At 53.2% G+C, this 12,733-nt stretch overlaps 5 protein-coding genes across 5 annotated transcripts; 3 read left to right on the top strand and 2 right to left on the bottom strand.

Moving 5' to 3' along the window:
* Window positions 1-348: 348 nt before the first annotated feature.
* EV422DRAFT_425947 (uncharacterized protein) lies at window positions 349-4,251 on the top strand. The gene is made up of 6 exons (XM_053067134.1): window positions 349-616; window positions 716-961; window positions 1,068-1,858; window positions 1,930-2,219; window positions 2,292-3,551; window positions 3,640-4,251. Exons 1-6 carry the CDS (start codon window positions 461-463, stop codon window positions 3,882-3,884), a joined length of 2,988 nt encoding a protein of 995 aa, XP_052926139.1. The 5' UTR covers window positions 349-460; the 3' UTR covers window positions 3,885-4,251.
* Window positions 3,949-5,643, bottom strand: EV422DRAFT_425608 (TATA-box-binding protein 2). Its single transcript, XM_053067132.1, has 6 exons — window positions 5,412-5,643; window positions 5,097-5,184; window positions 4,703-4,963; window positions 4,528-4,629; window positions 4,406-4,457; window positions 3,949-4,336 (listed from the first exon to the last, which is right to left on the bottom strand). The coding sequence occupies exons 1-6, from the start codon at window positions 5,501-5,503 to the stop codon at window positions 4,317-4,319; spliced, it is 615 nt and encodes a 204-aa protein (XP_052926140.1). The 5' UTR covers window positions 5,504-5,643; the 3' UTR covers window positions 3,949-4,316.
* A 519-nt stretch (window positions 5,644-6,162) lies between these two features.
* Window positions 6,163-8,678, top strand: EV422DRAFT_526472 (uncharacterized protein). Its single transcript, XM_053070138.1, has 13 exons — window positions 6,163-6,415; window positions 6,486-6,537; window positions 6,602-6,657; window positions 6,721-6,834; window positions 6,903-6,934; window positions 7,011-7,230; window positions 7,301-7,349; window positions 7,468-7,504; window positions 7,580-7,670; window positions 7,747-7,868; window positions 7,935-8,116; window positions 8,195-8,459; window positions 8,524-8,678. Exons 1-13 carry the CDS (start codon window positions 6,364-6,366, stop codon window positions 8,602-8,604), a joined length of 1,353 nt encoding a protein of 450 aa, XP_052926141.1. The 5' UTR covers window positions 6,163-6,363; the 3' UTR covers window positions 8,605-8,678.
* Window positions 8,679-10,437, bottom strand: EV422DRAFT_526481 (uncharacterized protein). Its single transcript, XM_053070139.1, has 6 exons — window positions 10,037-10,437; window positions 9,815-9,943; window positions 9,610-9,746; window positions 9,473-9,544; window positions 9,290-9,414; window positions 8,679-9,225 (listed from the first exon to the last, which is right to left on the bottom strand). The coding sequence occupies exons 1-6, from the start codon at window positions 10,397-10,399 to the stop codon at window positions 8,717-8,719; spliced, it is 1,335 nt and encodes a 444-aa protein (XP_052926142.1). The 5' UTR covers window positions 10,400-10,437; the 3' UTR covers window positions 8,679-8,716.
* Window positions 10,438-12,162: 1,725 nt separating this feature from the next.
* EV422DRAFT_487824 (high mobility group box domain-containing protein) lies at window positions 12,163-12,378 on the top strand (the record flags this gene model as incomplete). Its single annotated transcript, XM_053067404.1, has 1 exon — window positions 12,163-12,378. A coding segment is annotated over one exon (216 nt), but the record flags the coding sequence as incomplete, so codon positions are not given.
* Between the last annotated feature and the right edge of the window lie 355 nt (window positions 12,379-12,733).

Consider the following 12,733-nt stretch of genomic DNA (forward strand, 5'->3'; position numbering starts at 1 on the left):
ACATTCAACCGCGAAAGGATCCAGCAAGTAGGGCCCTGCTTATGACTCTCCTTCGATTCGACCCGGAAGCAGATTGTCTGAGCAGGCTGGTGTCCGATACAACTCCTGCGATTGCCAATAAAGCAGAGATTGATGGTCCGTTTGTCCTTCGTCAAGCTTTCTCTCAGAGTCGTTTTGCCACCGTGAATTCGACACCGCGTCTTTTGAATTGACGGTATCGGACATGGCCCAATCATTTGCGAACGGAGATGCAGCGCACTAACTTGTTGGGTAGCATAGCTCCCTGAGCTTGTGGCTATTATCTCTATACTGTCTAAAATCTAGCTGAACTCCTGTCGGCGCGAGGTCTGGGTTCTTGTAGTGTCAACTGGGCCGGACCCTTTTCGAGGCGAAGGTTCACTTTCATCCAGCAAACGACAAATCCGGCCAGCCACACATCATTTCCGTCGCAGCCAGCAACATGTCTCCAACCGCAAAGAACCATGTACATCAACATGAGCTCTTACTGGCCGAGGATGATCCATACCTGGCCAACTCTATGCGGCCAGGGGAGTTGACACAAAAGCGGCGCGGGAAGTATGTCGAAATCCCGCAGGTGCTGGATGGCTTCTTCATGGTATGCCCGCGTGTTGACTGCTTTCGTCGACATATATAGCGTCCCAGTAGGCTACCCATACCACTTCTGAAGCTAAAGTGCCTACTCGCTCTCTATTAGCTAAATAAAGCACCAGCAGAAGATCCCGACAACGTCTACTACCTCGACTTGACGGGGGAAAACCTACGGCATGTCATTGAAGATGACCTCACATTGTTCGCCAATCTGGAGATTCTGCATTGCGGTGAGAACAACTTGCCGCTGGCAAAACTGGGGGTTCTCCCGGGGCTGAGAAGGCTGGTGATGCCTTGCAACGATGTGACGGATCTGGATTTGGAGGTTGAAGGGAGATTTCTGGGGCTTGAGGTTCGTAAGGTCGTCTCGTATGCGGGATCGTTTCCGTATGGTGGGGAAGAACCACAGCCCTGTAAGGCCCAATCTATCCTGATATACTCCTGAATTACCGAAGTAGGAATTGGACCTCTCCTACAACCGATTAACACCCGCCGGTATCACGGTCTTGGCCTCGCTTCCCTCTCTCCGTCGTCTCGACCTCTCCACCAACGGGCTCACATCATTACCAACAACGCTGATGGACATGACTAATTGGCGGGAACGTGTGATCGAGAGTCTTTTGCCGGAGGAAGATTTGCAGGCTTTGGAGGGGTGGTTGAAGGCTGAACTGCCGGCGCATGGTGACGGGAAGGAGGCGAAGGGTGGAAAGGAGATGAATGGGAAGGAGAAGAAAGTGTCTAAGGCAGAGGACGCAGCGGCGGCATCTTCGCCGTCCGTTATAGCGGAAACGGCGACAAAGTCGAATGATGTTCCGGCGACTGAACGACCCGCTGAAACCCCAGCCGACCCAGGCTCCGAAGAAAACGTGGCGGACGGGTCCACCTCAGACCGTCCAACAACAATCCCGCAAGTTGTACAAGTGGCCAAAGAAATGGCCGTCACGATTGACGAAGACGACGATGATGCATCTATAGCCACCGCCTCTGATGCGGGCGACGCGGAGGCGCCAGATGCTGCAGATTCAGAGGAAGTAGCGCATAGCGAGGAAGATGTTGAGGAGAGCGCCGTCGACCGGAACGCAGATGTGGCGGACGAGGAGAATACAGTGGGAGAGCTGGATGCCAATAGGGCGCAGAATATCTTGAACAGTTCCGGTGGACCGGGTTTCAAACGGCTGGAGCTGCTATCACTCGAGAACAATCGAATCAACAGCCCCGAGACCTTTAGAATCTTAGCGGCACTACCGAAGTAAGATCACTCCTGCCAACATGTCTTGCTTCCGTATTATTACCGACTGACCGCGTATTGCATCGCACCAGCTTGAAAACGCTGAACTTGTCTCGGAACCACATCACAACGCTAGCTTTCCTCACCCCAGCCAGAACGCAATCCTCATTTCACGCCGGAGTTCCAGATACCTCAGAGCCAAGATATGATGGATTCTATTCGTTGGTTGAGGTCAATCTATCTTTCAACAATATCGGATCGCCGGAGCAGCTGACGGGCGTGATATGGCTGCCTGCGTTGAAGAGAGTTTTCTTGGAAGGGAACCCGGTGATGCAGCGGGTGAATCAAAAAGTCACCATCCGGGATGGGGATTCGGATACTGGTGAGCTTCCTACTAACACTAAGCGAAGCAGCGTATGCTCGTTCTAACTCTCCGTGTGGCATACCTTTATAGTCCTGGGCTACCTGCATTTCAACCCCCTCTTCGAACTGCCTCAAAAGTACTCCATTCAAATCGCCGATGCCGTTTACAACATTCCCACCACCACCATCCCCTGCCTCTCCCCAACCTCCACTCTCATGCGCCCAATCGACTCGCCGCGCGAGATCACACCAGACCACGACACCGCCCCCCTCGTCCCACGGCACCTCCACCCAGCCCCTCTCACCCGCCCGGCACAATACCACACCACAATCGCATCCTCCCGCTTCCTTTCCCACCTGCACCGCAAAAACGCGCCACCATCCATCTCCGGTCGCAACATCGTAGCCTCGCACACAGTCTCCGACGCTGGCGAAACGAAATGGACGCTCGAAGCCGGCGTGAAGCGCAAAGCACGGCGAGCGTATGATTTCAGCGATGAGGACTTTAGGGAGATTGTGCGGCAGGGATTTATTCCGGATGTGGAGGAGTTGGTGAAGATCGGGGAGGAGAGGGAGATGAGGATGGCGTTGATGGAGGCGATGGGGCAGGGAGGGTTGGATGGCGGCCGTGATAGTGACGGGAAGATGGGGATGGAACTTGGGGGCCTTGAGAGAGGCGAGGACCGAAAGTCGAGGGGGTCTAGTCCAGGATCAGAGGGGGCTCGGCTGGAAGACGCCGAACCACTCGATGGGGAGGAACCGCTTCAATACGACCCAACAGCGAAAGACGATACGTTCCTCACCCGCGTGCACATCACAGGCGGAGGCGGCCTCGGCTCATCCGACGACCACATGTCCTCGCTCAGCTCATCGCAAGCCTCTGGTCTGTCCACGCCGCCGCGGACGCCATCCCCGTTTTCCACCATCGACGTCAACATCCTCGACGACGACACAGACGCGGACCTGCCGCCGCTGCCGAAAACACTGACGGGTGCGCTGCGGGCTCTCCGCCACGCGCTGTCGAATCCAGTCAGCGGGTGGGCGCCGGTGCCGAAGCCGTATGCGCTGCAGACGCTTGCGTCGACGCAGAAGGCTTATCAGCATCAGGTGGTTGCTGGGGGAAGGGGGAAGGCTGCGTTTGGAGGTAAAGCGCCATTCCGGTTTACGAAAGGCGGAGGTGCGGGTGGGAAGGGTGGAAATACGGCGGTACTGCCAAGCCTGCCGCCTAGAGGCACGCCAAAGGGTGGTAGGGTGACGACGAAGAATGCCGGGCCGTCCGATGAGTTCACGCCGATGAGAGAGTTGATGCGAGGCGTAGATGAGAAGATTGAGATTGTGGAAGAAAGTATCGGTGAGTACAAGGCGTTCATATGGCAGTGCACGCCTCAGGAAAATGGAATCAGCGATACTCATTACATCCCTACATCTCCATATACAAGCGGCACTCATGAAACCGGCGCCGGCTTTGCGCTTCGCCATCAGAAACGCCAGTTTGATCCCGCCTTCGCAAAAACTGCTTCATCAGGTGCAAACCGAGTACGACAGGATCGAGCGGATGTACACGGTCGCAGCGCTCGCGGAACGAAGTGCTGCAGCTCGCAAACCGCAGAACGCAGGTGCAAGGGCCAGTGCAGCAAAAAATGCCGGGAACACGTCACCGAGTGGTGCGAGTGTGGTGGTGTGAGCGGCATCATGCCCCTTCTCCTGTATATATGGCCATCATCACTAGATTGCAGGGCAATAAACGTTGCAGCTTGGGCCCGGAGTTGGTTTAGTTCGTTTTATTGTTTTTTTTTAATGTGCTTTTCAAGTTTTTCTATACAGGGTTCACACCACAACCACGAGTGATGGGGACCAACCACGTTCAGAGAAGCCATTCCGGCCCTCAGGGCCCCCAGCGAAACAACGACCACGATACTTTTCCTCCCTTACATGCGAAGGGGACTTGTTGCCTTCGCGACATCCAAGGTTCTATGAAGGCGGATGGATGACGCGTTCCAAAATGGCACTATATATATGTTGTGGGAGACGAAAGGTTCTTAAGATGTTTCGATTGTTTGTCGATCCATAGGTCGTCAGACAAGCGAGGGTACGACTGCTTGGAAGTCGAACACTTCTATTGGGATTTGCGGAACTCTGAAGGCGCCAAGTTGCCGTTAGTGGCGAATCCTGGACATATGCGAGCCATCGAGTTCAGGCACTTACGTTCCAAGACGGGATAGATGCTTTCGAATGCCTCGTAAATCTCGTTACGAAGCTAGGGATGTAAATAAAGAAAATCAGCACCTCGTTTGACAGAGATGATGACAGTGACGACTTAAGCATACCTTTGCACCCGTGAGCACGATCTTTCCCGAGACGAAGATCAGTAGCACGATTTTCGGTTTCGCCATACGATAAATCAAGCCCGGGAACAACTCAGGTTCGTACTGTGTAGATGGCAAGAGTAACGAGCAATGAGAACAAGGTCTTACGCAACGAGAACGCGATGCCACGACTTACACTGCAGAACGCTGAGTGAGCCATCGCTAATCCTTCCAGCCTGATGGGGAACTTGACATCGGTCGAACCAACGATGTTTTGTATTTTAAATTCAGCGAATTTCGCAGGGAATCCTAACTTCTGGATGATGCGGGCGTATTTCCGGGCGGCCAGCCGAGATTGTTCTTCAGACTTGGCACCCGTGACGACCATTTTGCCAGAGGCGAAGATCAACGCAGTTGTTTTCGGTTCGCGAATACGCATAATGACGGCAGCGAAACGCTAGGATATCGGAAGATACCACAAACGAAGAAGTTGCGCAATAGAGATCAGGACGTGAACGTGATTGAGGAGGCAAAGATTAGCTCAAGTTCCCGAGTGCCACATGGTAGACTAAAGTAGCCTTTGTGATCACCTTAGGGTTGTACTCGGCATTTCTAGCGTGCATCGCGATGGTCTTCAAATCCAAACGGCAGTCCAGATTGACGGTCGCAACGATGTTTCTTTTTTGGGCAAGGAAGCAATTGAGAAACTCATTTTTGCGAAAATACACCAACCGTGCGGAAGAATCCCGCAGTCCCGCAAGTCCCGCGCCAACGCAATAGGTACCAAGCCCTAGGCTTTTCAGAAAACGAAGCCAACGCCAGCAGGGACCAAGAGATCTACCCCACCAAGCTCCGACAATCTACCATATAGACCGATTGATCATATCGGTCCAAGTGGTACTTACTGAAGCATAGGCTTGATGCCCGAACCAGAAGGTCCGGCATCCTGCTCAGGCGACGCTTCCTGCTCAGCCCTGTCGACAACAGCTGTAGACATGACTTGAAGTCCGGAAGTGTTTCGTTTAGGAAAACCGCCGGTCAATGCGCTGGTACGAGGGCAGCAATGCGCTCTTATCGGATGCACCAGCAAACGAAGCGTCGCCAGGGAGCGTTCCTTTGCCGCAAAGCTTTTTCGCAATCCTTCTTTAATGTCTGTCCTCACACCACGAAACGACTGTGAAGCCGCCTAGAGAAGTCCGCTGGGAATCAAATCACTCTGCCCAAAGCCGATGATTCCAGTAGTAGCCCAAGTGTCCGAACACGACTCTCGCAGGGGGTTCAGAGCGAGACCCCAGGGTATAGCTGATGGGTAGTTGATGGATATTTACAGATAACTGACCCCAAAAGTGAGAGTGGAGAATCTATACCGGAAAATGGTAAAGTTATCCCCTTCTCTTGGCGCTCGATTCGGGCGGGGGCGGCGTTCGAAGGTTCTCCCTTATATAGCAAAATTTTGTTTGCAACTTTAGAACACGGTTTCGGATTTGGCTCAGCAGGGAAAGTGAGAGGCGGGCGCAGGGCAGGAGCGCGGCCCATTTGATATGCGCTCGTCACCTCCGGGGGGGCGGTGACTTTAGCATCCCGCGCTTTTCCGTTGGTCCCCATCTCTTCCATGTGATGACTGCGATGATGCGGGCCTCTTTTCGGACACGGTCACCGGCCGTCACCACCCAGGTCACCACCCAACGACCCTGAAATCTTCCGGTAAGTTGACGTTTCGACAGAAGCTATTTCTACATCGCATTGCAACTGTTGGGACGAAAGCCGAAAGGTTCAGACACCGTTTGGTTCGCTGCTCCTGTGATTTCCGGCGACGACAGACGACTTCTTGGGTGGACTTCAACAACTGTGTCGGCGATGGTAGGGTACAACGAGAAGGATGTCGTAGAGTTGGGTGTCATAGGAATGGGTGGGTGCACAATAGTTCGTTGTGTGATCCTGCCGCGAAAAAGCACTCACGGGACAGTTATGGTCTATAGGTGATATGGGCCGTGTTTATGCGAAAGCATTCGCAAGGGCGGGCTGGAAGCGGTATTTGCAGGAGACTTGGTGTGGGAGTGCCTGGGACAAGAGGAAATGACGGTCCGCTCCCTAGGGTGAATGTTTGCGACATCCCCACCAAATACCAGGCATTGAAAGACGAGCTGCAAGGTTTGGCGCTCCCATCTTGGTTTTATTTGAGCGATTGCAATAAGAAGCTGGATTCCATCGCAGGCACCGGCATCAACGTTCTTCCTGACGGATTTGCCGTCGCACGTCGAAGTGACTACATCATGTATTGTGTGGAAGCGGCTAACGTGGACAAGGTGGTGGCGGCCTATGCACCAGGTATCAAACATCTGAAAGACACATTTTCGCGAAACGCATACTCATCATACTCCCACGATCGCTTTTAGCAACGAAGATAGGCGCCGTTGTGTGCGGACAGGTTCGTTCAGACATTCGATCCAAATCCGAGGCAGGGTTCGGAAAACTAAACCACGCTTTGACGTTAAACCTTGCAGACATCCGTGAAAGACCCTGAGATCCGGGCATTCGAGAAGCACGTCCCGCAGGATGTCCACATCGTAACATGCCACTCTCTCCATGGCCCTGGTGTCAATCCGGCGGGACAACCGCTGGTTGTCATGCGGCACCGATCCAACGACGAGGCCTTTCGGCTTACGGTTCGGATACTGGAAGCTTTGAACTCCAAGATCGTATATTTGTCTTACCAGGAGCATGGTAGTTTCAGTCGTTTGAACTTGAGGGTTTCTAGGTGCATTGCTGAGCGAATTGGGTCCGGCAATCTCAGATCGTATCACTGCCGATACTCAAGTAGCGACGCATTTAGCGTTTCTCAGGTGAGCTTGAAGCACTGGTCGGATGGACCCTATGTCACTAGCTTCTATCGGCGCACATTGGCGTAACGATATGGCGATGCATAGTCACCTATTTGAACGCACGTCCTATTGTTGGCAGTATGGGAACAGCTTGGAAAGCAGCGGCCGTATATCCTGTAATGTAACACTTCCTTTTGTATGTAAATCTTTTCCGACAATCTGACTCATTCTTGACATATATGATGCTCTAGTGGGAGAACCCATCTTATGTTGGCGGCCTGGAGAACGTCAAAACCCTCATGATGCTGCGGATTTACAGTAATAAATGGCATGTTTATGCAGGTACACATCTTCGTAATATTGGGCAATGATTGTCTGTGGGACGCTCATTATCCCGTTGATTAACCCCTTCTCACAGGTCTGGCGCTTCTCAACCCCAGCGCAAAAGCGCAAGTCCGCCAGTACGCACAATCGGTCTCTGAACTTTTCAAGATGATGATCCAAGAAGACGACCAAGCGTTTAGGAATCGCATTGCTGCTGTAAGTATGCATTCAAGGCCCTGGAGACCGTTCGACCCCTCATCGCTTCTCCTTTGACCCTCACAGGCATCCGAGTTTGTGTTTGGCAAATCTGCGACGACTACCACGAAGGGCCAAAGCAGCATGCTATTGTCTGACGATGTCATGGATAAGTTTGCGCTCTCCGCCATCCCGAGACATGATTGGAAGCCGAATTCGCACCTCTCACTGCTTGCGGTGGTCGATTGTTGGTGGAAACTCGGTATAAAGTAAGCCGCAATCGAGCATCGCTCAGCTGCACATATTGATGTTGCATATCCAACCAACCCGCCTTCAACTTCCCCCAGTCCATACGCCCACCTCATATGCCAAACCCCGCCTTTCCGCATGCTCCTAGGCAGCACCGAGTACCTCTTCCGCACGCCTCTGCTACTAGAAGACAGCATCGTCGCGGCCCTCCGCGAGAAATCGATTAGAGCGGATGATTGCGAGTTCTATACGGCGACGAGAGGGTGGGTCGAGTGCATTGAGCAGGGGGATTTCGAGGGATATCGGGCACGGTTCGAGGGGACGAAGGAGTTCTTTAGGGAGAGATTAGATGAGGGGGCTAAGGTGAGTCGCTTAAGGCGGGACCTGGAGACCGTAGTTCAAAACTCATTTTGATGTGATTTGGCAGGCCTCAGCAGAACTCATCGAAACGATTGCGAAGCGGACCGCCGCTTCAAATTCGACGGCAAATGTTCATTCAAAATTATGACCGGCTTCAAATGCCTGTGACGCATTATATGTACACTAGAAGTCACAATATCAAAAATCGCATCTCATCAAGCTGAGCGCATGTCGCGATCTGAGCTCCTGGCCTGGATGCTCTAATCGAAGGGTAACGGCCGTGGTCTAGCTGGCTGTGAAGGACCATCCTCCGCTCCACCCGCCGCCCTAGCCGCAATAGCACTCGGGATCCTAATCCCACAACATTGCGGAAATTCCTGGCCAAACGCATGGATATGGCCGTCCCCACACGGGTCATCATCATCCATCATGCTCTTCCCACCCACGGAGTGTCCGTGCCCATCCTCATGGCCCTCATGTGAATGCAGTTGCGCGCTTCCCTCGAAAGCCACCAGGGATCCGAACAGGAAATGCTGCATGATGGGCAACTTGTGCAGTACCTCCGCATCGTACATTTTCATCATTCCCGACGCGATTTTGGACCATTGCTTGACCCCGCTGATGTCGTCCAGCATGGGGGAGTGCCAACGCAGTGAGGCTGTCTTTACTGAGTTGATGAATTTAATGCAGGCCAGGTACATGTAGTCTTTGGAGAATTCTTCGACGATGTCAGGGTCGTGGATGGCTTTCGGGCGGATATGCTTGTGGTCTAGTGTAGCCAATGTCAGAGCGGTTCGTTGTTTCGGGAGGTGAAATTGCAGCAGGAGTCTCACCTGAGAGTTGAGAAGCGCCAAACAAAAAGGGCAAAAAATGGTAGTCATCAAGACCCCAAACACCATGTGATCCTGCTGGTTCCAGCCAGTAGGCGAACTGTAGACTCCGCATGACGCCAATGTACCTATGGAACTGGTTCAGCTCGGGTGTTGCAATGTCGATAGCGCTGGGAAATCTCGCACCTCCAAAACACCGACAGTACTAATGCAGGATAATCTTGCTCGGTGACGAAGCCCAGCTTCTTCAAACATAATCTGCAACAACCCAGGTAAGTTTCACATATGGTCTGCACTTGTTTCGGACGCTCAAAGATACTTACAATAAGGCGATGAAATGAGCCTCGTGTCCTGTCCCATAATCGATGCGCTTCCGGTTTCCGAAACTGTTGAGGAGGTACGTTGCCAGTTCTGGCGCTGCTGGTGCTGGCACAATCTCTTCAAGCAGTGACTCCGCGTGCTAAAGGACGGCAACTGTAAGCGCCCTGCTCATCTGAAAATCTGGCAGCAAAGGCAGTGCAAACACACCGTTGACAGACGGTCATACCACGTCTTGAAAGCAGGATTTCCGAAACGGGACTTTGCATTCTCCGCAGGCGGGATCTCTTTCACCCACTCATCCAGGCGATCCAGTATCGATATAAGCTTCTTCACGGTCTACTCTTGCACAATGTCGTCCATCGTGAGATCACATGTCGCGCCCGGAACGAACAACGCCTACTCTCCCAAATCTCGAGTTCCAGAACCCACCTCGCTCTTTGGCACCTCAGTCCTCAGCGTGTTGCCTCGTACAGAGGCGCTCAGACTCTCAATAAATCCGAGGATTTCTTTATGGGTATCGCTGGTTTGGAATTTTTCGAGGTCCTCTGAAGTGAGAATGGACCGCGTGGGGACTTGGAATTCTGCCGGCGCCTGCGCATTGGCGGCACTTGGCTGATGCTGCCCATCCTCTGCGGGAGCAACCATGGTTCCTGTTGCAGGGGTGTGTTCGACAGTGGCTGCCATTTTCACTTCTATTCTCCGTTTGAGATCACAGGATGAGTTCAAGTCTGAGCTAGCGAGACTTTGGCTTTTCAAAGTCGAATGAATGTGCACATCGGCAGAGTCAAGCATTCCGTGTTCTCCAGTTGCGAGATTGCGTCATAGTTCGCGCAGTCGGGTCAGCTGACATAAGCATACGACAGCGTGCCATTCATTCGATTCACACTGGGAGCTCGTTATATTTGCTCAGCCGGTGGCTCGGCCGCCTTCCACATTCGGTATTGGCGAGACTCCGTGCACTCTCCTCACGGCGCCTTTCTTCCTCCTTCTTTCACCGTCGCCTCACTCCGATATCCAAAATCCGCCGGGAACGAAGAACAAGCCGGGCCGGTATTCGCGATCTTCCATGCTTTAAAACGCGCCCCTACTATACGGTCTACGAGTATTGTACAGTCATCTCGCAAAAGGCTGTGCCCCCGTGAAATAAATCAGCGACTGCCGCGACGCCAAATTCACGTGAGTGACCAATGTTGATTTCAATCAGAGGGGGGCACGGCTTTTTGCGAGGTGATTGTACACCGCAGAGAGTCTAGACCCTTCCATTGGGCTTTCTACACATTCACTCTCCGATTTTACGCCTATATCGTCTCCATCAGGTGATTTTCACTTACCACCCCTAGACCCGTTTAGCAGAGCCACTGCCAAGTCGATTCATGCTCACACTTGGGCACACCTGGCTCCTATACCAGGCTCCCGCTGTCGACCACCTTGACATATCTGGAAACCGGTTTTCTCAACTCGAGCCTCGGAGCCACAGAACCATACGCCTGAACGACGTTTTGCTCTTTCATCTCGCATTCGTCTGCGTATACCTTGTTGGCCCCGGTTTTTGCTGATCATTGTAAACAACTGGCGATTTTCCAATCGTAAACACTGCCGATCTTCGAAGCCTCGTTTCCAAGTCGACGCCTGCGCGTGATATTCGAAGAAGCATTACCAGTATGGCTGAAAGCGACCTCTTTTATCAACAAATGAATAACCCCACATGGCCACCCTCGTCCGACAACTACGAGTTGCCGCCGTCTCCACGCGGCCGACCGAATGCATCCGACCATGTCGCAAACTCATACTCGCAAGTGGGCTGCTCGGGCCCACCGCATGTCGGCGGGTATGCATACCCGCCAGGTCAACCAATGCCTCTCCAGATGTACGGATACATGGACCCACATGCGACCGCTAGTCAGTATGGAACCCCGTTCATGCACGCTTGTGAAGGCAGATCGCTGGTTCATGCCGACCCTTTCGGGTTGATGGATCTTTCGTCGGCGTCAGCTACGACTGGCGACAATGAAGCTGATCCGCATCCGGCCCAAACACGTCCTCAACATTTGACGGCCAATACCGTCTGGAACTCCGGTGCATATGAATATCGTCAGTACCTTGCTCTCGGCAATTGGCAACCATCGCGGGACAGGGAAATATCTGACATTTCATTTCACGAAGCCCAGCCCATAGGAATCGACCCGTTGCATCGGGCATATACCAACGGTAATCCTGGTTACAATTATCAGACATCTGCTGGCCCCCAAAATGGCCCGTCCGATATATTGAGTAGCCACCATGCCATCGATCCGACGAGAGGGCTGGCTCAAAATACAATTTTGGCCCCTCCAACACGAAACACGAAAGCAACTGCGGCAAATCCCTCGATGTATTCTCCGGGAGCGCCTGGCAAGCTTAGGAAGCTGCGGCTACGGACGTCCGATTCAGACCTGAGCAGTCTCTCAACGCGGGTGGGTTCTACGGGCGATGAAGGTGGGGACGAGCGCGACCACTGGGGCGAAAGCAAGTCCGCAGGGAAGAATGCCGCTGCGACAACGACCAAAGATGCGAAACGGCCGGCAAACTCGTGGATACTCTACCGTCAAGAAAAGCATCCTATCGTGCTGAAGCAGCACGCAGGCATCACGAACAACAATATCAGCAAGATCGTTGCCGAGTGGTGGAAAAATGAGCCTGAGGAGATCAAGCGGATATATAAGTCGCGGGCGGAAGAGGAGCGCCGTCGACATCGCCTGCTCCATCCGGACTACAAGTATGCCCCTCGCAAAAACAAACAGCGTCGCAGTCGCGTCAAAAAAGAAAAGCTGGATCGGGGGAAGAGCAGCACGGCGGGCGGGGCGAACAGAGCCAAGCAGGCGCCTATGTCAGACGACAGCGACGCCGCGCTCAACTCCCTCAAGCCTAAGTTACCGACTTTGCCTGTCGCCCTCCCTATTTCGGCTGAGCCGTGGTCCCCAGGCAAAGATCCTGGGGCATTTTCCTTTGACCCACACCATTTCGACACTCGCCAACTTTTGATGGCTGCAGGGTCGTCTTCGGCAACGTTGGTACCTTGGGACGACAATGACCCCGGCCTCCACAGCGTCTACGCACCAGGCCACAATCCATCGAGCGCTGGACCAT

The sequence above is a fragment of the Fimicolochytrium jonesii genome, assembly GCF_025526975.1.
Source record: "Fimicolochytrium jonesii strain JEL569 chromosome Unknown EV422scaffold_9, whole genome shotgun sequence".
NCBI classification, from domain to species: Eukaryota; Fungi; Chytridiomycota; class Chytridiomycetes; order Spizellomycetales; family Powellomycetaceae; genus Fimicolochytrium; species Fimicolochytrium jonesii.